Source organism: Serinus canaria, chromosome 2, assembly GCF_022539315.1.
Source record: "Serinus canaria isolate serCan28SL12 chromosome 2, serCan2020, whole genome shotgun sequence".
In the NCBI taxonomy this organism is placed as follows: domain Eukaryota; kingdom Metazoa; phylum Chordata; class Aves; order Passeriformes; family Fringillidae; genus Serinus; species Serinus canaria.
Window position 1 is genome coordinate 23,494,590 of NC_066315.1, and position 25,414 is coordinate 23,520,003.

The window sequence follows — 25,414 nt, forward strand, 5'->3', positions numbered from 1 at the left end:
ATAAATACTTGACTGAGTAGGCTCCATAACCTGTGCAGATATTTTGAAGAGGAAAATTGTGGCAATACTGTTCAAACTCTCAGCTCAGTCTGCAATTAGTTGAAAATCAGTGAGGTTGATGTAAATGGTGGAGAAATGTCTGCCAGCATCTAGCAAGCAGGACTTGAAAATTGAAAAGAAATCAGTCTGTGTTGGAAAGGTCATTTACTGATGTTGCCTTAGTGATGTTCTGGTAACTTAATGCAATTGGCCAGTGCACAGGAAGAAGCACGGACAATTAGAAAGTCATGAGAAAGTCAACTATTTCGTCTGTAGCTGTATTGATTCAGCTTAGTAAAGGAAATAACTCAGGTATTTACAGTGGTTTAGAGAATTAACATCAAATGACAAATTGTAATTTTTTTTTTGCATTAAATCTTGAAATTCACAAAAGAATAATGTGAAATCTTGGTTTAATTCACACAAGGTATGAAAAGCATGTTTTAAATTCTTGGAAAGATCATACATATATACTAAGTTTAATAGCTTACAGGCATATACTATTTAATCCACCAGATTTTGCTTTCTTATATTGTACAACTATATCAATTTATTGACACAGACATTAAGAGTATATTTTCCTTTTTTTCTTTTACTTGTGAGACAGAAGTATGTAGAATTAAGACCAAGATTTAAAATATATTATTGTGGCAATCAGAAAAGCAGATAACGTTACAGTTCTTCTACAAGTGGTTTTTCAACATTGTTTCTCTTCTAATTCAGTATACAGCAATGGATTTCAGGATAAAAAATAGGTAACTCAACAAATATACCTTGTGTTTTACTAAAATTCATAAGGTAGTAAAGAGAACAAAGTGGATCCATTTAGTGACATGTCTTAGCCCTTGCCTATTTTAAAGATACAGTGCAACAAAGAGGGTCACGAAAATGTCTAGCAAATTTTATTCGTATCTTAACATCAGTCAGCCCCTCTCTGAAAGTTTATAAGCTCAGGGTAGTATGAAAAATGCTGATAAAATTTGGAAATTTTTGACATGTGTGTGGGTCCATCTTTAAACAAATGAAATTAAACTAACCTGTAATATATTTTAGCTTAGATAAGTAAGGATCTGATCAATAAATCACCTGCAGCTCAAAGAGGTTTTTTTACAGAGGCAATATTTTTACTAAGTTTGGCGCTTAGAACATGTATCTTTTTTCCCCAGCACTAGTATAGGATAGGAGAACTATCTTTTCCTTGTGAAAATAAAACTAAATAAAAATAAAACATCTTTTGTTAATAACATTCATGTTTCTTTAGGAGTACCCAGCACTTAGAGAAACCCCCAATCTTTAAAATTGTATTTAAAGCAGTAGGAAAGTCTGGGAAATTTCTAACAGTTTATGAAATTCAAGTTTGTCTGATCTGCATGAAGTGTTCATGAATTTAGATTCAAATCTGTATGCGAATTTGACAGATTTATACTTAAATGAGAACTTTTTCATATTTTTTGTAGAAAAATCTGCTATTCTGAAGATATCTTTAGTATTGATCCTAAAAATCAGAAACAGACTGCGTTTCAAACAGTTGTGAAGAAAGATTTGATATAGTTTAAAGGATACTGTATTTTGTTTCACTAGTTGTTTTTTGCCCATATAAATGCGCAGTGTTAATTATGAATAAAAGTAAAACATTCAATAGCAATTATAGAATAAAATGTAGTGAGAATATGTGAAATTTTCTTTGTACTCAGATGTATTTTTCCCCCCTAGAAACACATCATTTATATGCATATATGTAAAGACTGGAAACTCATAAAGTCACAAATCTTCTTGTAATCTTAGTCTTCTCCGTGTATTTCCTGGGTTCATTAAAAATAAACACATAAAAACCACAACAGATAAAATGGAATCTATATCAAGTAATTACTTTTTAAGAGAATGAAAAAATAATGCAAATTCTTTGGTGTGAGGGCTGCTATATTTTCATTTGTGATAGTCAGTACAGTTCTGGTTTTCAACCAAGTCTTCTAGCTACTACAACTGCTGTAACTAAATAACAAAAATAATGTTAAGACATATTACAGGGAAAGGAAATGCTTGTCATGCAATTATTTACAAAAATGCATTGCATTACATATTATCTTGGAGTTTGTTCTCTGAAATGTAATGGTTAAAGTTCCATTCAATCACACTTCATTGTAGTTATTTATTTTGATTGGTTTTGTTTAGTGTTCTTTTGAGGGTGCAGTCACAAACTATATTTTAAACATTGTTAGGTGCATGATTTTGTGTATCTCTTTATTTCTTGAAGACTGGGACAGGGAGAAGTTGCTTGAAGCCTGGATGTGTAACCCAGAGAACTGCTGCCAGCGTTCAGGGGTTCAGATGCCAACTCCCCCTCCGAGCGGATACAACGCGTGGGACACGCTCCCTTCTCCACGAACCCCACGCACTACTCGCTCCTCTGTCACTTCCCCTGATGAAATCAGCCCCTCACTAGGGGACATGGAGACAGCTGTGGTAAATTTATAAATAGATCTTAAACCAGCCGGGCTAAACAGCTGATTTCTAAACACAGTGCACCTGTGTAGACAGGGGAGCTCCAAAAATACCTTTGTGAAAGTATAAAATGTTTCTCTTTCCAAAAGTGGCGAACAGGGAAGTTGACACCTTAAACATTCTATATGATAAAACAGTTGAGCATCTGGCAAATACAAACCATTCTGGTTTTACCTTGGCTGTCATTCACAAACTCTCATTTTAGACAGCTACAGTCACATCAGTGCATTTGGCTCTTTTGAACTTTTCATCTCATCCCTATCAAGATGTTCACTTTCATTGTATCCATTTCCCTGAATGTACGCAGTTCTGTGAACCCTGCCTTTTGAAAATTTTTTCTTTAGAAAACAAAATTGTCTTTGTCTGCATTTTGAAATGTCAGCCCACTAGTGTACTGTAAGCTTATAATTACTTTTACTATGTGTGGGCTGCTTCAAGCAGTTTACAAAGCTATTGCAAATTTGAAATATGAAAGCGCCTTTCATTAAAACCAGTGTGGCTCTTTTGGAAGACAGAGTTCTCTTTTTAATAATCCACAGCTGCAGCATCATAAAACTATTGCTCCATGATCTAAGCATTTTTTTTAGATTATTACATGCAGTCTTTCAGATGGATCAACCCTAAATCTCATATTAAAATTAAGATCTCACATTCCTGCATAGAAATATTTTATTTGCTTAATTGTAAAATGCTGTAAGAGAAGTTCTGTAGAAGGTATATTGTTCTTGTACATTAATTTCCATTAGCAGCTAAATATTGTCTGTGAATAATTCCTAATTAAAATGTTGAACAGGAGATCATATATCCTCAGTTTTACATTGTGTGTTTTGTTTTTCATTGATGGTCCATAAGCCAGGAATGCAGATGTGGATAATGATTGCCATTGTAGATCTAGTGTGTCTCACTCCAAGTCCAGAGTTACACATTTAATGTTCCCGTTTAAGAATCTTATCTGAACTATCAAATCTCATTTTGCCAGGAAAATGAAAACCAAAAAGAATAGTTAAAATAAAGCCACAAGGTATAAAGCTCCTTTACATGTTTTGCAGTTGCATCTTATTTAATAAACAGTTCTAGTAAATATTTTAATTTGATGTTTTAACTCAGGGCTTCATTAAATTCCTTACGTTAAAGGTACATTTTAAACAAAATTTATAGCTCATATAAATTTTTTTATATGAGCTGTAAATTTTTTTTAAAGAGATTATTTTTTAATGTATTGTCAACTTTTAAAATATTTAATTTTGGCAAGACAATAAGGTTAAATGAATGAAGGAATAATACATATCTTCACTGAGTTTTACACTTAAAAGGCTTTTTTTTCTTTTTTTTGTTTTGGCTGTAAGTGCTTTTAAAGTGGCACACCACAAGCTAACTTTCTGAAAATGTCCTATGTGTATATAATATCTAATGCATTGAAAGTTGAAATACATTTTCTTGGTGTCTTTGTTTCAATGAAAAAAAAAAAGTCCTTTTGTATTTCTTGAAGAGCATTAGTATTTATTTCCACACATAACCATAAGCAGTGACTATTTTCATCCCTACTCTTAAACTCTTTCAGAGTAAGGATCTCAGTATTCAGTGTTATTTTTCTTTTGGTACCTACTTCTGTAAAATTCAGCAATTATATCTTATGTTAGAGTATTTGTAGTGTAACCTACTCTTCATTTTGATTAAAAACCTCAAAGTCTTTTTTAAAAAATTATATATATGTAGGTTATTACTTAAAAGTATTTGCTGCTCCTGCACATTTAAAGTGCTCCACCTTGAGTTAGACCTGACTGTGTGAGATGCTAAACATTTCCTGTAGCCTCTATCATCTCCAAACTCATTTCTACCTGTGTGTGAAGCTGATGAAAAACACAGCTCCATTTGCACCTAGAACTCTGAGATTCCAACATTCTGCAGGGTGAAGCACTTCCTGAGCTCAAGGACACTGTAAAAAGCAGCCCAAAATATGCTCTCTGCATAGGGAGTTACAGAAACAGAGATACCAAATCTTTCCCATTCCTATAGCTTAAATAACTTTTTTTTCTGGATACAGCTTGATTATTTTCCCCTACTGAGCACGGCTTTAAATTTTTGCTGAGATTTTCCAACATAACTCATTCTGCTAACAATACAAAAAGCTTTAGGGTATTTCTTAATCAGAAGCATTTTTGTCATTTACAGTGTGACATTTGCATGTGTAATATTTCTGTGTTTGAAGACCCGGTGGATATGCCTTGTGGACATGACTTCTGCAGAGCTTGCTGGGAGGCGTGAGTATCTGTACTTCTCTATCATGTGAGAAACTTTCATACTTGCTGTGTTGAAGAGTAAAGAACAGAAACCATAAACACCTAATGCTAAAGTACTGTTTGGGTTTCAAAGAGTTGCTGGTTTGAACCTGTGGAACATTTTAGTTGTCACTCAAACAACTGTTACCAACTGGTTTAGGCTTATGTAATGTTTGTTTAGGTTCTGACTAAGCAAAATTCTTAATCAACTGTTTTACGCTTGTGTGTAAATAGATAAGCCTACTCTTGATTTCTTCTGTGTGTGTGGTGTTGGCAGCACACATTGGGGTTTACAGTTTCTAAATTAAGCACATGCTTAATTCCATCTCCGAGTTTAGCACACTAAACTTAGGCATTGTGAATCCGTTTCCAATCAGAAAAGCAATTAAAATTATTTCTTTATGCTGAAGGGTAATAACTGAAGGGTAGATTTCACTTAGAAGTTCCATTAATCTAATTGTTACTGTGTAGGTCAGAGTAGTCATGCTAGTGAAAAACTCAGACATGGATAATTATTGTAGTATAAATATTAATCATATTTCCCAGCAATAATTATATCTGTAATTATATCTGTATTATATCTGCAGTGCTTTGTATTCATCTGTGTCCCCATTCAGGAGCTTGTACTACTTGATCTCTGCCTCTGGAGTGTCTTATTACAGCACCATTTCTGCACAGCTATTCCTACTGCAGATCAGCCCCGTTCCTGTGAGCCCATAGGCCTGGTGCAAAGGAAGAGAACTTTCTTTCCCATATGAGCTTTCCAGAGGCAGTTCTTTTCAGTGGCAAGAAAATTGTTAGTCGTGCTTCTCTTGCCTTGCAAATCCCTGGGTAGGATGTAGGAGTTACCAGAGATCACTGGTTTGACGTGGTGCTTCTAATTTGGCTGCTGGACTGTGTGTCCTTTGTGCAGGACACAGGGGCCAGCTCAGAGCCACAGGCTCAGAGCCACAGTTCAATGGCAAGTGTTTGTGGTGGCACACTGAGGGTGGAATTCAGCTTTCTGAGCCAGTCATTCCTAAGTCACTTGGAGCATAGCCAGGACTGAGTTACCCAGCTCTAAGATACGAATCTAAGATGGGATGAATTGACAGGTATCTCTACCTTAACTATTAAAGGATCTCAGGTGACTATTTTGGAATAACTGCCTATCCTTTAAATGATTAAATTAGAAAGGTATCATCCTTGTTGTCAGATTAATAAGCCTGTTACAGCTTTGAAACTAAACATAAACTGGTAAAGTCCAGCTTTCAGAAGATTTTTCAGCTTGTTCTGTATTCAGACATTCATGTCCAAAAACAGGCCTAGTTTTATTAGCACAGTTATAGAAAATAATTGCATATTAAATTAATTATTTCCAAGATTAATTACACTTACATATTCTGTTTCTGATTTAAGGTAGAAATAATGCTCAATTTAATTAAACAATACAGAGCTGTTGATAAATGGCAAGGATGGAAACCACAAACATAGGGTTAAATATTGCTGATGATGCTCACATTTGAACCATGACAGTGTTATTTTTTTAAATTATGCTGTTCATCAAATTTGTAGCTCTTTTAAGCAGAAAGAGGTACTTCTATTTCTCTATTTGAAAAGTAATCATTGTGAATACCTGTGAACATAGTGCAAAGTACTCAACAGACTTTTAACTTTTACTTTTTATTCACAAATACTGACTGGCAAAATTCTGGCAGATTTTTGAATCTGAAAATTCAGGAGGGTGAAGCTCACAACATTTTTTGCCCAGCATATGATTGTTTCCAGCTTGTGCCTGTAGACATCATAGAAAGTGTGGTTTCCAAGGAGATGGACAAGCGATACCTTCAATTTGACATTAAGGTAAAGTATCAAACTGTTCTTGTACTCTTGAACTCTATTCCATTTTATAAAAAGTAACTTAAAGCTTCTGTATGAAATACTGCAATATATCTGTAACTTTCCAAGTAGAAATTAATAAACAAATATGTGTGAATATGTATTGGCTCTTAAATAGCATAATATCAATGTTTGCTGTACCATGGAGGAAAAAAAAGAAAGAACATTTCATGTATTCCTTAAGTAGAAATGCCATATTTCCATTGTCTGTTGCCTAATGCAGTATTAATAAAATAATTTGATCAAGCTCATTTTTGTAACAGGTGATATGAAGGTTTTAATCAGTCAGAGTTGTTTGTGTTTGCAATCTGAAATTTTTGAAGTTTTCAGATTATTTTTATGGCATTCAGAAATAGCACCTGTTTCCTTTTAAAAAACTTCCTAGTACAATGCTTGATATGATTGCTGTATATGGGTAGAGGAGTGGGAAAAGCTTGATTTGGTTTTCCTGGGTTTTTTAATGTATTTGTTTTCATCATTGCAATTTCTTTTTAAAAGCAATCTTTTAATTCAGCTTTCTTCTTTTATACTAGTGTAGTGATGAAATGTGCTACTTTATCAGTGGTGGCAGGGCAGAGGTAGAGAAATATTTTTTTAATTTACAGTACAGTACTTTCTCTTCAACAAGTCTCTTTATTGCACAGTGAGATGCAAATTAAATTACCAGATCTGACTCATCTTTTGCATATTTTTTTTAAGTGGCTGTTGATCAGAATAGGTTTGAAGCAAAGTAGTGTAAGTTCCTTTTTTCTCCTCATTTATTAGATACGGTTTTTGCAAAAGAAGGTCTGTTACATTAACCAAAAAGATGGGAAATAAAGTCTAGTTCTGATTTCTGGTTTATTGTGGGGTTTTTATTTAGTCAATAAGGTTTTAATTCTTTCCAACTGAAAGAATCAGTTCTGCTAATGAGTGTATTGCCAGTGTGTATATAGTAGCTTACTGTAAGCCACATAACAAAGGAATTATCTTGCAGAGATTGAACATTTGTTTGGAATGTAAGTAAATTCATTCTTAGTGCTAGTCCAAAGTACTGTTGTTACTAAAAAGAGTGGAAATTCAATTACTCCCTTTCTATAACTATATTTAAAAGTCTATCCTTGTAGCTACAAGACTGTCCTTATAGTTTTTTTGCTTTGTTCCTTCAAAGGAGGACTATGAGTACAGTTTGTTTTATATCAAGGATGAAATCTGATCTTACATGGTAAATTTTTTTCTTTTTATCTTTTCTTTCCCCCACAGGCCTTTGTTGAAAATAATCCTGCTATTAAATGGTGTCCTATACCTGGCTGTGAAAGAGCAGTAAGGCTGACAAGACAAGGGTCAAATTCCACAGGATCAGATACTCTTAGCTTCCCTATGCTAAAAGCCCCTGCAGTAGATTGTGGAAAAGGACATCTTTTCTGCTGGTTAGTACTGGAAACTTACCTGCCTCTACATAAACCCACAGTCACTGCTATTCTAGGGACTAATTAAAAAGTCCCACATGGCACCAGGAGTGCAACAGAAATTAGTGTGGAATGGTAAATGACTGTTCTATCCTCTATCCATGCACTACACAAACACTGTAGTATTTTGGGGCACTGCAAAGATTTATAATCCAGTAGTCATTATTGTCTCTGTTAGGTGCAAAACAACAACATGGAGTGTTGTGATGTTCTGTTCTGAGGAAACAGAGGAAATGTGGGATACTGGAACAGGGATTTTTGTGTCTGGATAGCTGTATAATCAAAACATGGCACATTCTCTATTGTAGTGTAGAAAACCAGCAATGCTTAGGTCTTCCTGAATTTTGCTAGAATCACATCAAAAAGCTGGAGTTGAAATGGGGCCATGAAGGACCATTTCCTTCACACATAGCTATTCTGTTTGCAGCATCACCCCAATCTTTGTATCACTTGAGGTTCAGCATTTTTTCTTTCTGTTATCTTCTCCTGGGTTTTAAGATGGATACAAGCTCAAGAAGGAACAAAAAGCCAGATATTTTTTAAAACATCCCTCAGATTGCTGATCTATAGCACTTCCTAGAAAAGGACATAAGAGCATCAACAAAAGAAAAAAAAAATTGGCATATTTTTCCTTGACATTATCAGACTGACAATTTATGGCTATTGTAGTGGGACATCTTGGAGTTTTTGGAAGATGAAAAAAGGCCATCCAAAGTACAGACATTCACACAAGTTCAGCAATTCTTTTCATTTTTCAATTGAAACCATTATAGAAAGACATCCTAAATCATCTGCTTGATTCCCAGTATCATAATTCTTCATGAAAGATGCTTCTGATTTTAGTTCTTTCCCATATGAATGAAAGGAAGAAGGGAAAAAAAAAGAAAACAGACCTAATGAAACAACCACAAAAGCCAGAAAACATTACTTCCTTGGAAGAGATTATTTACAATGGGAGGAGAACTCAGAAAGAAGCAAATCCCGTGGAAACAAACCAGAATTTTCTATCAATGAACATCCAATAAAACTTAAAGCTATTCCACAAGCATCCACCATCCTCTCAGCCTAGCTTCTGACGGTAGAGAATCAATTTTTCCATTAACCTGAAGGAACCTGACACCACTTCAATGTCATACTGACATGAACCTTCAGACAATGGCAGCTTTTGCTCCCTTTACATGGACTGAATGTACTGGCTCCCTAGAATGTTCTCTGAGAATGAAAATGCCCTCTAAATGACTAACTTTTAGGAGAAATGGGGGTTTTATGTTTCCTGATAATATTTCTGAATATTCTTTTTACATTAATGCTCTGAAATACTGCACAAGCAAATATAGTTAATGTCTTGAAAAATACTTTAAGTTATCAACAAAATGTCCAAGAAGGCCTTTCCAAAGCCTTTTTTTTCATCCCCACAGAAGTGAATGGAGAATTTCAACAATGGCAAGAAAGTTCTGCTAGCAATGAAAGGATCCTGCAGAACCTCAAATCAGAACCATTTGCTAAGGACACCCCACTAGTCTTACAGTACAAAAACTCTATGCATGAATGTGTTCCTCTCGAGAAAAAAATGTATTTTCAGTTCAAGAGTTTTCATCATTACTGTGTGTTTAAAAGGGGCTTGCTTTGTCTCTTTAAATTTCAGCCAGCACATCTCACAGTCCCATATCTCTGTCAGTTCTGGAAGTTTTACCCCAGTAATCTACAGCTTAGACATTGTAATAGCAATTGATACTGCATTAGGTATGAGATTCTTCTGAATTTATGTGTTAGAAAACCATCCCCTAGATAATCACTTACTTTTTTTCATAGCTTTAGCCTTCCTGCTCATGAAAGCAAGAAAATTCTCTGAGTCTATTGAGTAATTTTTTTCTCTTTTTAGTGTTGGAGTAGGAATGTTCCTCTTCAATGCAGAGTTTCCTGGAATTTACTTGGTTTTCATTATGCACTATTAACAATATCTTCAACAAAATGTAATGAATTGTGGCAAATAAAAAATTTGCCACTTTCAGAAAAAGTATTCTGAATTATTTAAATGTAGCACACATTAAAACTGTGCACAAATCCTACATCAGTTTATTATCAGATCCATTCAACATGTTAGAACCCCCTTCATGCAGTTTCAGAAGCACAAGGAATTGTAGCAAGCAGACACTTGTGGAAAATAGTCTTAGCAGGCAGTGCACACTTAGTTTTGTACCATCAGTCCTCACTCCTTTCACCCTAGATAAGGGCAAGGGGCAGAGTCTCATTCTGCAGGAGCAAAAACTCCTCAGGTGCATTTGGGATGCCAGTTTTAAGTTGCAACAGTGTTTTCCTGTTTTGGTTCACAATATATGATCATGAGAGGGAAAAAATCCAGAATTCTATTCTTCTTTTAGCCCTTCCATGAATTTTAACTTGTTGTGTTGAAACTTGCTATGATTTTAATAAGTATGTACTGTGCCTTCATATAAATCATCCTGCTGAGTGTTGAGCCAGGTGTCTGGGGAGGCTCCTGGTGTTATTTGGCACAGCTGGTCGTGTGAGTTCCTTTCATCCACTGCTGTCAGGAAGTCTATCCAAAATACAACTTTCATAAAAACTTCCATGAACAGTAGGCTCAATGCTCTTACTCTAGTAAAATGACATCCCAGCATACAAGTCCTTGTTTTGGGGTGGTTTGAGGAAAGAGCTTCTTCCATGAGTAGTTGTTTTTGAACAACTTTTGTAACTGTCGTGTATAGATAGATACAGATATAAAGGTTTGGATACAGATATGACTGAGCTTCCTTAAAAATTCACAAATCTACAAATTGGAAAGTATCAAAGACGCATGATCCTCCTCCCACCTCTAATCAATCAGCTTTTAACTTAAAACGGAGCTTGTAATCTTTGCTATTTCAGTCCTTTCTGGCAACAAATACTATATACTGTGAGAGGGTCTTGGCACTGTTGAAGTCAATGGTTTAAGTGTCCTACTGTCCCACAGATGTGAAAGGTGTTAACTTTCAACCAAGGCTGAAATCACCTTATTACAGACCAGTTATTCATTCTAGTACAATCTTTCCCAGCTAAGATCTTAAGTCCAAACCAGAGATGCATGTGTGCTGAATTTAAGATTTTTTGTTTGCAGACTAGCTAAGGGTAAAAAAAGCTCAAAACTGTTCCCATAACCTTTTCTTTCTTCCTGATTTCCTGCTTAAAATGTGGACAAGGGCAATTGGAAGAGTATTGATTTACCTTCTGAACCTGCACTGCAAGAGAGCGGTTCACTACTGGATCTGCAGAAAACTTGCGTATGCTCTGATGCAGGTGGTGCCCATCTGAAATTATTTGCTTTGATATGGCAGATGTCTGAGGCTATTTGCTGCCATTCCTGTAGAAAAAAAGGAGCTATTACAAATCCAGAGAGCATATTGACACATCCATACTGCAGCACCATCTGGAAGCCATATATCTGCTGCCACTGTGTAGTAGTGATTGCCATCTTTAATCCTAGTAGGAACTTGGGGAGAAGCTCAAGAGACTCATTACTCCACTGTGTCCATCTAAATAAGTTCAAGCCCCCATTTAAGAGGCTCTGGTGGAAGGAGTAAATATCCATAAATACTTAGTGCTGGTGTTGAAGGGCTTCGATCTTCTTCTAGATTAAAAGCTTGAATCTAGTTAAAGGTTGATTATTGCAACTGAACAGATGCAAGTTATTCTACATAAAATACATTTCTGTTATAGCACACTACCTACTTTTGGATAAACTCTGTAATCTGGTTTACCTTTTTCACAGAAACTACATGAGCACTTTTGTGGCACTAAAATAATACCCAGGTATAAGAACAAACTGCAAGCTAGCTGATTTATTTCAGTTTGTAATTTTAAGAAGCTTCTTTCCTTTCCTGTCCCATTTAAATTCTTTTTCAATAATAGTCATCTATGCTTGTGAGCAAGTAGTCTAAGTGTATTTTAAAACAATGTTATTTAGCTGGCTTTTGGTTTCCTGACTTAATTAAATTCTGGGTATGTTTCTTTTTGATTTTTTTTCAGGGGGTGTTGTTTTTTTCCTTTTAGCTTGAACCAATTTTGACTTTAATTCTAAATCTCTGAGTTCTAAGTAATTGTGTATATACCTTCTTTTTCAGGGAATGTCTTGGTGAAGCACACGAACCCTGTGACTGCCAGACCTGGAAGGACTGGCTACAGAAAATATCTGAAATGAAACCAGAAGAACGTAAGAGCCATGCAGGGCCAACAGGGAGGGCGTGGGTGTTTTGATGCCATTTTGATCTTTTGGTTTTAGACAGGCTTTTTTTTTTTAGTTGCATAAAGTAAAAACTGGCTTCAACATTGGTTGAAAAATAGGGTAAAAGGGGAAGAAAATTATACTCCTAAATGAGGGGCTGCTTATACTTCATCTGCATCATTATGGTAGACTCTTCTTTGTAGAACATTCCTCCCCACAAATACATGTGTGGTTCAGTCAGGGTATGCAAAACTCCTTCCCTTCCCTTTAAAGCTTTGTTTTATTAACTACTCAGTTTATTCCTGCATATAACTTCATTTGCCCTGTCCAATTTTGATTTTTAGCCCAGTCTGCTCTTGTGACTGAGTAGTGTTCCATGAAGATTTTTATTGCTTTAAAACTAATTTAAGCCAATAGGTGATAATAATAGTAAGGTCAAGGGGAGCTGCAAGGGAGTTGTAGGAAATGGCTTAATGATAGGTAACATTTACTAAAAAAACCTAATAAAGGTTGGGTGTACACAGGACAGATATTTTCTTAGTCAACATTAACAAAAATAGTAAAGATGACAGCAATTTGAATACATACTAACTTGGTTACCACAGCTCAGAGCCTTTCCACAGTATACTATAAATATTTTGGAAAGCATAGAAAATTTTATAATGACGCAAAATACACCCTGCTTTTTGAAACTATACCTGTTTCTTTCATATATGCATTTACCCCTTTATATATTGTAATTGTCACATATACTGTATATAAATTTGTATTAAAATAGATGTATGGAAATACATTGAAATAATAAGTGTATTAATATTATATAAGTATAAACTAGAAAGTGTAATAATAAAATATATCTGAGAAATATAGTAGTGAGAAACTTCAATATTTTTTCAAAAAACAGGGAAATATGCATCATTCCTAATCTGATTCTCCCAAAAGATTACACAAGTACAATTTCAACCTCTCTGTTTTTGCATGCTCCATATCCTCCTGTCACCCTCAAAAAGTTGTGGGAGTGAGTGAGGCCTATGAGGACGCTGCCAACTGCCTGTGGTTACTGACCAACTCCAAACCTTGTGCCAACTGCAAGTCCCCAATCCAGAAGAACGAGGGCTGCAACCACATGCAGTGTGCAAAGGTGAGAAGGACCCATCATGGGATTTCTTGAGGAATCAGATTCAGCTTGGATGTCCTGTGTATATTTTAGGATCACAGAGGTCCAAAACCTCTGAAGGGTCATGCCTGATAGCTGGTGGAACCTGTTGCAAGAATTAGATAATGGCAGGTTACATTTGCCATTAGCAAATGGCAGGTTACATATATTAAGAAAATATTTCAATGTTTACTGAAATCTGTTTGGCTGACAGGTATACATTATAATGATTGAAATTTCAGAAACACCTAAGAATAATTACCAATACAGTATGAAACTAATAGTTGATGGTTTAATCGTCATTAATAATGTAGAAGAGAAAGAACAGTTTTAATTGGCAGATGTAAAATTTTAAGGAAGGCTTTGTCAAATGAAGGTTTTGCCTTGCTATAGTTTTCTTTTGCATTCTTTCTCTAACATAGCAACAAAGCAGAGAAGTTTAGGTGGAAAACTGTAAACAGGAATTAATCAGTAGGAATGAAAAGACAGCAAAGAGTGATTCCAAAGAAAATTTATTGATGACAGCAGCCAGAGAATTAGTCACAAGTTTGCACTGTGCTACCAAAATAGAAAAAATATTTTTGCCATGAGTTCAGTATCATTTCAAAATGCTTTTTCACTCAAGTTAGTTAAAAGCAGCATATTTAGGCATTTCTTTATGTCAGAAATATCTTTGACAATTACAACTTTTACCTCTTTGAGGAGCATCATTAAAAATAAGAAAGTAGTGAATACTTAACATAGTTGGCCTACAATAAAAGGCTAACAGATTTAGAAAGTAATTCTCTTTATTTTTCTGAAAATGTGCAGGTCTTTCTCTATTGCTATGCAGATCCCATTTTCTTTATATAGTCACATATTCTCTCTCTGTGATACAAATTGAAGATTGGGGCTTTTCTTGGTATCTTTGGCAGCAGAGAACATTCTCCTACACTTTGATTTATGCCACATTTGCTGGGTTTTGGGGTTTTTTGCTTTAAATTATTTTAAAAAGAGCTCATAAATTCCATACTTCTAAAAAGTCTGTAAGGTCTGTTCGTGGCAGCTGTTGCCAATGAGCTCAGTTGTGGCTTCAGGCTGGAGAAGGCTTTGGCCAATAAACACTGATGAATGTAGATAATTTGCCATTCTAAGGCACTAGCTGACAACCAGAGGTCTCTTTTCCTTTTCAATGGTTATAGGCAGCTTGAAGTGTCCTTAAAACAGTCAGATTCTTTTGTCAGGGAGAAACCTCTGCACAGACAGCAGCTGCCTCCCCTCAGCCTGGTGAGGAAGGTGAGAAAGGGTGTCCTCAAGATCATTGCAGGGCTTGGACACAAGGAATAGTGGTCACCTCACTTGCTGCTTCTTCTGCTGAAGTTACAATCCCTGATGATGGAGCTTCTGCCTTTTTTTTGCAGCGAGGTCAAGCTCACTACATGATGGGCTATGGCTGCTTCTTAGCATCCAGCATGGACCTTGGTGCAGAGAAGACTCCTTACTCATAAACCCCTGTTTTCTGTACTTAAGCAGGCATTTTCTTGTTTTATGAGTGCAGCTTCTAACGAGGCAGGGCTTATGCAGTCCTGCTCTCTCACTCCACTATCTATAGTCACTTTTTAAGCTTATGGATACTTTGATTTCAAGGAACAGGAGGAGGTTCATAGATAATAAATTGCTGCAAGTTTCATGAAACTTGGTAGCTGTATGGCGCAGAGGCTTCATTTGTACTGCCACCAAGAGAGAGGCTGAAATACCTACCCAGCTGTTACCTGCTCAGCAATTACCTGTTCTGCTTGGCTCAGACCATGGCCAGGCAGCAGATGGGATTTGTTAAGCCCAGGTGGTGCTGATACAGTGATCATAAAGACACATAAAACAGAGCTGAGGAGTTAATCATAGATCATTAATCATAGTTAATCATATGCTGAGTTGGAAGGGATCCACCAGGATTACAAGTCCAACTTCTGGCCCTGTGCAGGACACCCCAAGAGTCACACCATGTGCCTGAGAGCGTTGTCCAAACACTTCTTGAAGTCTGTCAGGCCTGGTGCAGTCAGCACTTCCCCAGGGAGCTGTTCCAGGGCCCAACCACCCTGTGGGGGAAGAACCTTTCCCTGCCTTCAAAGGAGTGGACAGCTCCTCCCAACTTAGTGCAAACTCAGTTGCACAAACTCAATTACACAAACTCAAACTCAAATATTCTTTTGAGTCCTGAGTCCAGGGAAGCCATCGTGTAAGACGGTTATCCAGCGCTGTGCTGGATGTTTTGTCCAGAAGGAGGCTGTGAGAGGGTATCAAAAGTTCTGCTGAATTCCAGAAAGGTTACATCACCTGGCTCCCCTTGTTCAGCTGGGTGGGTCACCCTGTCACAGAAGGGGATCAGGTCTGACAAGCAGGACTTCCCCTCGGGAAGCTGTGCTGGCTGTGACCAATGACTGCATTGTGTTTCAGGTGTTTTTCAGTACCTCCCAGAGTAATCTTTTCCATGGCTTTACCATGCACTGAAGTGAGCCTGACATGCAGTAGTTTTCAGGGTTGTCCTTCTTACCCTTCTTGAAAATGATTTTGGGTTTGGGAGCTGTGTAGAAACAGCTGATGTGGTTTTGAATGTCTCATGAGACTGACATACTGGGAGGAGGGTCTGGGAACACTCTATGAATCTTGGGTTTTGAGGAGGCTTTTGGAGATATGAGAGATTAAAAGATAAATATAATAGAGTGGTCAGATGGAAAATAATTTGGGAGAGCTGAGATTGTTGCAGTAGGAGCATATATACATAAAATAATAGGAAGTTGAGCTTTATTAGTTCAGTTGCTTGTGAGACATCTTGTTTTATATGATCTTTTAAATATTTTGTAAGGATTCTTTTTTTTATAATGAATGTGAGTGGGTTTGAATGGTAGGCAAATGATGCAGTGATAATTAACACTTTCTACACAGGTCTTCTGGCACTTCCTTCTCAGCACTTCTCACCATTTTTTATAAGCCAGCAGCTTTAAAAAATGTTTGAAAACAAGAAGCAACAGCACAATAACAAGAAGAAATATTCTAGTCTTCATTGCTTTTTAGAAGAAAACCAGCACTACTGATTTTTGAGACAAAATTAGCAAAAGTACAGTGCAAGAATTAGGTTTCATTCCTTCCTGTAATACATATAAGTGATTGTATGAAATACCACAATGTGGTATGAAGTAGGTGTTCCTGGAAAGGTTAAACTTACCAAAGAGAGAATAAATCCAATTTAATTTATCAAATGCCACTAATAATACTCAAGGCTTAATATTAATTAATGTAAATTTTCTCTCCTCATCTATAAGACAGATAAACATGGTTCACCAAATTGTGAAGCCTTTTGCTTATCTGTCCATAAATAGCTTCCAGTTATTTTGAAATTAACTAGCTGAACACTCGCTGCTGAATTGAGAATATTTAACACAGTTTGATCTTCTCTGATGCAGAGAAGCCTGAATAAGTCCCCTTACACTTCCTTCTAAGGTTTTACCTATTTGAAAGCACTTTATTCAGTCAGTGCAGAAAAGGCTCCACCTGGAAGTAATCACTCATCAAAGTTTATGTTCAGACTTCTTCTCTCTTGCTTTAGTAGTTTTTATTAATTTGTGTCAAGAACACCACATGACAAAAACACCAGTAATCGTGGTTTTTAAGTAATATTAGGGAAAAAAAAATCGTTCTTTCTCATGAATAGTTTCTGTGTTACTTAAAGAAATGGGACTGGTTTTCTAGCAATAACAAAAAAACAGGCCTGATCAGCTGTATTTAACATTTGGTTTATTTCCTCCACTTACACTTAACATGTAGATCCAACACAGTCTAATGATCCAAGGAACAAAAATGATGACTGACACGCTTTGATATGGTTTGATGAACAGATCTCCTGTCTAAGTAAAATAGGAAGGAGGCTCCTCAACATTTTTTGTTACACTCAGAATGCTGTTAATTAAGTTGTCCATAGAGGAATGATGATGCCTAACTACAAATCTAAGACATTTCAACTTTTTTTTTTTTTTTTCTGTTTTGTTCTAAAGTGCAAATATGACTTTTGCTGGATATGCTTAGAAGAATGGAAGAAGCACAGCTCTTCCACTGGAGGCTACTACAGATGCACTCGCTATGAAGTTATTCAGCATGTAGAGGAGCAGTCCAAGGAGATGACAGTAGAGGTAACAAATGAATGTGTGTATTTGAAAAATAGCACTAAGGTTGCAATTCTCCATTCAGGATAAGTGTAATCAAAATTCTTCCAAACCAGAGTTTCTAATAGAAAAATACAACCTTAAACATATCAAAGAGACAGAAGGAAAGCACTACTTATTGGTGGATGCATAAGATTTCTGCTTTTGACTTTGTTAACAACCACTGGTGACTTTACTCAAGTCATTTTACTTCTCTGTGACATGGTTTCCTTTTGTGAACTGAGCATGCTGCTCCTGCAATGAGCTGCTGTGCACTTCAGAAGACATGCCTTAATTTTGGCTTTTGGAAAATTGCTTTAAATAGCAGGGACTGTCAGTGTATCAATTCTTTGGGTGCAGTATTTGCAGCGTTGTGAATTTCAAAAATTAATTTTGTCTCTTTACTTACATGGCACTACACGCTGTGCACAATATTTTAAATATAGTCTGAATAGAAACAGTTCACTATTTAATTATATTTAATGGTGATTGTTGTATTAAATTATAAGACTTATTTTGGTTTCTTTTGTCTCTCCATTATTTTCCAGGCTGAAAAGAAACATAGAAGATTTCAAGAGCTTGATAGGTTTATGCACTATTATACAAGATTTAAGAACCATGAACTTAGCTACCAGGTGTGGGTCAAGCCATTTTTACTGATGTTTGTTTCTGTTTTATTAATCCAAAAATAATTATTTTATTTTATTTATTTTCTTTTTCTAGTTAGAGCAGCGCCTTCTAAAAACAGCCAAAGAAAAGATGGAGCAGCTGAGTAGAGCTCTAAGTGGAAGTAAGTATTTGCTGTGATCTGTGCCTTTGATTTGAAATCACATCAACACAGTTATGGCTAAACTGTTCTTTTTTGGACAGTGCTCATATCAAGTCTGCTGTGTGATGTCATCCCTCCAGTACTAGAATTTGTAAACACTGGATAAAAGTTAAATGTACAGTAAATCTTAACTATTCCAAAGCCTCAAGGAGGAAGTAGCATTAGTAAGGGAGAAGCTAATGTTCTGTGCTTATTTCTTTTCCTAAGAACACTGTGCAGTTATTGAGACCTTGCTTCTCTTTACTTGCAAAATATTTAACTGATATGCACAAAAGTAATGCTGACATCAGCAGGAAAATACTTTCCCAATGCTTGTTTCATATTGCAGCTGAGGGAGGCTGTCCTGATACCACATTCATTGAAGATGCAGTGCAAGAGCTTCTAAAAACTCGCCGCATTCTTAAGTGTTCTTATCCATATGGATTCTTTTTGGAGCCTAAAAGCACAAAGAAAGAAATATTTGAACTTATGCAGGTAATACATGGATATATTTTACTTTCCTAATGGCACTTTATTTTTTTTATATTAGTTTTCAGTGTCTTTTTGCCATATTTGTAGTATAAAACTGACATGCCTGTTTTATATTTGTAACCAAGTTTGAAAAAATAGTATATTTTTTATATCCCTTTGCAAAGAAAAAGGACAGATGGAAGGGGAAAGTAGGAAAATTTCCTGTTAATCTGCTTCTGAGGGTAACGTTTTAGCTTCATCTTCATCTCCTTCTCTAGCTTCTCTTTTCTTTCTTTCCCCTTCTGATGTGCTTGACATGTTGGAGGAAGCAAAAGTAGGGGAGTACCTGGGACTGCTGCCTCCTTTGCTGTCCCTTGGGTCCCTTGAGGATGTTCAGTATTTCAGAGTGCAGGGAAATCCTGCTCCAAGCTGGAGGACAGAATGTAGGTCAGTAAAAGAGTAGGCTATGGGACAGATAGTTTGGAGTATTTTGGTATTTCATAAGGTATTTTCAGGAAAATGGTATCATTCCCCTCAGTAGAGCTCAGAGAAGAGCTCTTCCTGATTTGCATTTCCCTGTAAAACTGTTTTTTCTGTATCATTAACTCTTGCAGACAGACCTAGAAATGGTCACTGAAGACCTTGCACAGAAAGTGAACAGGCCTTACCTTCGGACCCCTCGCCATAAAATCATCCGAGCCGCTTGCCTGGTGCAGCAGAAGCGCCAGGAGTTCCTGGCCTCTGTGGCCCGGGGTGTTGCTCCTGCAGACTCTCCAGAAGCACCCAGGCGCAGGTAATCCACCCAGAACGCTGCACAAGGCAGGAGAAGTTCTTTTGGTAGCTGCCAAAGTGGGGGAGTCCACTGCTGTTCTCTGAGTAGATGCTGAGTGTGATGGTTGTGTATCACTTGATAGTGATACTTTCTTGGGCATTTCATCCTTGTGGAATTACAGCCTTTGGGGAAAAACATATTTTTCATTTTGAGGATCACTGCTGTGTGTGTTGCAACCTAAATTTCTTCCCCATTTGTGATATATTAATGATTAGATGTCATGGCTTCCATTTTACTTTTTTCCATCAAGATTGTCAATAAATCCCTGCTACACTTCAAAAATCTCTCAAGTATTTGCTAAACATGTCAGGCAGTTCTGGAATAGTCAACAACTTAACTGTAGGGTTTTCAAAATTAATTTTGAATTAAGGGGGAAGACTTGTTAAGTTTAGAGAGCTACAGTTGCACTAGTTTTCAGATTTCAATAGGTTTTGAAGCTCTGGAGGTTTTTCATATTTGTTCTATTTCTAAATTTGTTGGTGTATCTTTCCATTTTATAGCTTTGCTGGTGGAACATGGGATTGGGAGTATTTAGGATTTGCATCCCCTGAGGTAAACTATTTCTTTTTAATTTTTTTAACTTAGTTCTGCATATGCTAGAAACACAGGTATGATCACAATCTGCATGAAGAGCTTCCTTACCTTGAGTCAAAGCATTTCAAGTTGGTTAAGCTTTCCATTTCATTTATTTCACAATAGAAGGAAATATATCCGTAGCTAATTCTGCAATGACTATAAACAATGCCCTATCGTGAATGTAGTTATCTAAGGTGGCATTAGACAAGCTATTTCACATACATTTTCCAAGTACAAAAGCAGTTTTAAAATTGAATATAAACTGCTGTCTGTGTGCTGGAGAGCCTTAAAGTAATAAATGTATGAAATTATGTAGATTACTTTTGAATGCAATATCAGTTCAGCAGAATTTGACAAAAAGTTTATGAAATTTCCATCTTCTGTCAAAATCCCAACAAAAACATGCAGTCATACTCCTAAATATTGTTAAATATTTCAAATATTTATTTTTATTGTTAGGTATTAAAGCAGGATGGAAATTGCATACTCAAGTGACATTAATTTCTGCTACTTTACCAAGAATGAAAATTATAATTTTTAAATTAATATTCTATAATCTGTATATGTGAAAGAGTGTAAGTAGTTTTTGAGACTCTGCTCCAAAAAAATGAGAAGCTTCCTATAAAGATTTCCTTTATCATCTTAATTTTTAGTTTAAGTTTTGAGAACATTAGATTAAAGGCATTCAGTCAGGAAGGAAACTTCATTTCAACATTTCCTTGTTTGCTGTTTTCTTTCTAGCTAGTCATTGTTAAACATCCTAGAAAACTCCATGTACTTTTTTCCATATATTTCCTTTGCTATTGTTGGTGAGCATCACGCTGGTGAGAACATGGCTCGCTTCTCTACAGAAAATCAGCTGCTTCTCCTGTCCAGTTCCTTCCTTTAGTTTTTTGAAATAATCCCACATCTGACAACATCAAACTCATTGTGATGTTATTGTACGATTGATTGTGATGTTCCTGATGACAGTGGAACTGGCTATGAGAAGAAGCTGGTAGGAAATGTGTTGAAAAGCTGTTTAGCAGGAGGTGCAATTGCAGCTGTGCCTAGATGATCTGCTTATGAGTTTCTATGATTTGCCTAAATGTGGCACTGTGTGATGCAAGTTGGTTTCTCTGCTATGTAGCTATCATGAATACTTGCAACCACCTATGCTAAAGGAATTTTATAGAATTAATAATGGTCATCTTTGTTTATTTTAGTGAATTTCACTGCAAAGTATTTTACATAGAGCTGTACTTATTGCAAAAAAAAATGAGAGCTAAGATCTGGTATGATGAATAAATCTTAATGCTCAATGATCACTTCCCATGATTCCTTTTCTGATTCAGAGGGATATAATTATAGATTTTTTAATAATTCAGTTATATTATTCTATATCAAGGTTTGATTTTCTGTTGTTTGAGGCTCTGCCTTGCATTTAGAAAATCCCTGAGATCCCTAAAAGCTGGAAGAGAATGAGAAGAATCACTTCATGTTTGCCTTGTTTCTTTATGGTGTTCCACAGACTAACAAGCATATGCTACTAACTGCTGTTGAAGACAGAATATTGGGCTAAATGGACCTTTTGTCTGGTCCAATAAAGCTACTCTTTGATGTTCTCACAATTTCCATGGATAAAAATCTGCCCACACCCATGATTTTGTGACTATTCCTTTTGTCTTGCATATGTCTTTATGAGTAAGCACTTGGTCTGAGAAAGTTCATGGAAGAAACATACTCTTGTAATACCAGCTACATTAATAAGGTCATTGTGTAAGAGAAATAACACTTCTTGATTTAAGTTTTAGGTACTTTAGATGTTGAAGAGTTAATCTAATGGTACTGTTATCTTTACCAATTCATTTGGCCAAGTGAATCCTTTGGATTACAGATTTCCCAACTGGGAGCTCACAGAAATAAAGAACAATACTCTTTTGCAGAGGAGATCGAGTACCTGTGTGCATAGTTTTATTGCCTTGTGTGTAGGAATAACTGAAATTACACAAAGTGCTACATACACAGGTTCAGTGTCAGCTGGACATACCAGAAAAGATACCTGGAAATTTCCTTTCAAGCATAAAACTAGTTCCTTCATATTAGGAAAGATATGCAAATTGATCCAAGTATTAAGATAATTAACCCTTAGGATGTTAGCTTGACATGGTCAAGAGTCTTTTCCATAAATGCTATATGAAATGTCTAAGCACACAATATGAGAAAATACAGGCTGCAGGCGTTCAAATCCATATGGTATGGCTCGTTAGCAGCTTAAGTTAAGCAAAAGTAGAGGAGATTTGTAATAAAAATTAAAAAATCCATGGAATAAAAATCCATCATAGACTGTCCAGTAGAAGAGTGTCAGATGTGGCTTAAGACGTTCTGGAGCCAGTGTCCTGAAGGCTCAGAAAAATATATCAAGTTCCAGTGTATGTCTAACAGCTTTCTGTTGTCTTTTCAAGGTTCTTTTCTACTGCCAGTTGCTGGCAGAGATTCTGAGATAATCTGTTGGTCTAATTCACATCAATTGTTTTTTATTCTAAAATCAGTGAGTATGCATTTATTAAAAAGTGTGTCAGTAGGTGCATATATAAAGTTTGGCATCAAAGATTTTAAACAAGAAATGTGTTCCTGGAATTGGTAAAAAAGGAGATTGCAAGTATTAAAATGTTAGTAGCACATCTAATTTTTTTTTGCTAATTCATTGTTTTATAGATCTAGGATTACCTTGGATTTTTTTGTTATTTATGTTGAGCGTCGCATGATACAACTTGCAATTCATTTTTCTGAAAGCGGGTGATTTTATAATAAGCATATAAAATCACACATTTTTAATAAAAATGTGGTGCTTGTTACTCAGAAAAATAGTGCTGCATGCTGCCCTGTGTTTTGTAACCTTTGGTTTATGCAGGAATATGCTGAATTTCAGTATCGGAGGAGGCACAGACAGCGTCGACGCGGAGACATGCACAGTCTGCTGAGTAATACTCCAGACCCCGACGACCCCAGTGAGAGTACATTAGGTACGGACCTCTCCAGGCTGGCTTCTTTCTCTTCCTGCTTCAGAAACCACTAGCAGTGACCACAGTGCTTGTTCTTCTGTGGATACACTTTAAAGAAATTTCAAACACATTGCTGTATTTTCCAGGATACAACATAAAGGCTTGTCTCTGCAGTTTTTTTATGTGATCTTAGAAGTATTGTTGACTTCACTGTGGCTGCTGCTGTTCTAAAAGAGAAATGCATTGATCTTCCCACTAACAACTTCTCAGCTGTCCAGTGCAGGTTTGCTTTTCTGAAGAAATTCTGAAGGTCACTCATACATATACAAGTCCTCTATACCAATGAAAAGAACCAGTTGTGCATAGAATGTAGAGGCATACATGTAGAGGCCTGTGGAAGAGCGTCCTAAGGTTGTATTCCAAAACTCTGCCCAGAAGCTGTATTGGCAAAGGCAGCCAGGAAAGAAATTGGCCTGAGCTGTGACTTCCAGAGTGCTGCTCTTCTGAGGGCTAGTAGTGCAGTCCTTTAAGGTCTCTCTGAGACTTGGCTGTCTGGCCTGGCTCAGTTCTGCCAGAATCTTAGCACAGGTCCAGAAATAGCTTGAATCCAAATCATATTGTGACACTGTTTCTGCAAAGCCACCAGTCTGTGTGCTCAGTCTCTTTGTGCCATGCTGCACAAACCCTCATTGCTGTGTCTCAGGAGCTTAACAAATAGATTGTTCTTTAAAACCAAGAGGAGAGATTCTTTATTGAGGAGAAAGGATCACATGCTTCCTTTGTTTTAGAAAAAGTAATCAAAATTTTGGTGAACTTTGGTTCTTCCCTATTATAAATAAAATGCAAAACCATCTTGTTAGTTCAAGGATTCGATTTTGACTGAATGCTTTGGATATAGTAGTGATGGCCAAGTGCACACTGTCAAAGCATGCAAGAGATTATTTTATTTCAGTCTATCACGTTTTGAGTTTTGGAGTGGAAAATTCCATTTTCCAAACTCAAAAGATTTACATTTATTTTTATTACAGAGCAGTTGTTTCTGGAAGCAGCATCTTACTTCTATTTTTTGTTGGTTTTAAGAAAACAGCAATGTCAGTAATTGCTGAAGTATTCCCTAACAACTCTGCTCTTAATTGTGCTGCAATGTTACAGTAAAGATTATTATAATGTTAACATTATAGCTGAGGTTTTGTCTTTGAAAGAACAGAGAAACGGGCAAACGTGATTTGTAATCCACCTGTAAATGCATCCTGTATTTGTGTCCACATGCAGTAATTTTCAGGGCTTTCTGTAAATCATGTATGTGCCTTAGAAGCACTTTGCCCCTTCTGCCCATGCTCCCAATAGCACAGCCCATGCTTTCACAGAGAAGGGTATTGAGGCAGAAAGGACAAATGAGCCAGGGAGTCACTCCTAAAACAGTGGGATTGGTGTTTCACCACTGTGTAAGAGATGATGGGAAGGAGTGGTTTGGAATCTTTCATTCAGAGTGAATAAAGAAGTAAAATTACACAGCTAGAATCCAAAAGGAAGGAAGAGATTCTGTCAGTAAATCATAGTGAGGAGGCTTCCTCGCTTGTTCTTCAACCGCTTTTGTTTTGGTTGCCCAAACAGACACTCAGGAAGGTGGCAGCAGTAGAAGACATGGCACCTCCATGGTGAGTTCAGCTTCTATGGGTATTCTGCACAGCTCTTCGCTTCATGACTATACCCCTGTCAGTCGCTCTGAAAACCAGGATTCTCTTCAGGTATCTCCCCTAATCTCTTTTCCATTCTCTCTGCTTTGCTTGCTCTCCTCTGCTCTGCCTTTCTGTGTCATTTTGTCTCTGCAAATTTTCTTATTTCTTCAAGGAGAAAGGGAGAATCTAGGACAATAAATTATACATTCACAATGGTAAGAATTGCTAAACAATCACTAACATAACAATAGTTACCTTTTAAATTGTGTTGTCAGCTCTGTTGGTAAAAATTGATTCTGATAAAGGACATGGAGGAATAATGAATGAATTTCAGATTTGAGCCAAAATTGCTTTTCATCCAAAATATG

The 25,414-nt window shown here is 36.4% G+C and overlaps 1 protein-coding gene across 7 annotated transcripts in view; it reads left to right on the forward strand.

The window, feature by feature from the left end:
- Positions 1-25,414, forward strand: part of ANKIB1 (ankyrin repeat and IBR domain containing 1) — an 87,725-nt gene that overhangs the window by 59,083 nt on the left and 3,228 nt on the right. For 5 of the 7 annotated variants that reach the window (XM_009085946.4, XM_018909402.3, XM_050971815.1 and 2 more), the window contains exons 6-19: positions 2,294-2,502; positions 4,714-4,802; positions 6,518-6,662; positions 7,941-8,107; positions 12,265-12,353; positions 13,376-13,506; positions 17,550-17,684; positions 18,245-18,331; positions 18,420-18,486; positions 18,854-18,999; positions 19,590-19,768; positions 20,308-20,359; positions 23,277-23,388; positions 24,982-25,115. In XM_009085946.4, coding sequence (XP_009084194.1) covers positions 2,294-2,502; positions 4,714-4,802; positions 6,518-6,662; positions 7,941-8,107; positions 12,265-12,353; positions 13,376-13,506; positions 17,550-17,684; positions 18,245-18,331; positions 18,420-18,486; positions 18,854-18,999; positions 19,590-19,768; positions 20,308-20,359; positions 23,277-23,388; positions 24,982-25,115 — 1,742 coding nt within the window. The remainder of the gene's footprint in view (positions 1-2,293; positions 2,503-4,713; positions 4,803-6,517; positions 6,663-7,940; positions 8,108-12,264; positions 12,354-13,375; positions 13,507-17,549; positions 17,685-18,244; positions 18,332-18,419; positions 18,487-18,853; positions 19,000-19,589; positions 19,769-20,307; positions 20,360-23,276; positions 23,389-24,981; positions 25,116-25,414) is intronic. The other 2 variants (XM_018909405.3, XM_018909406.3) reach the window with 2 other exon arrangements.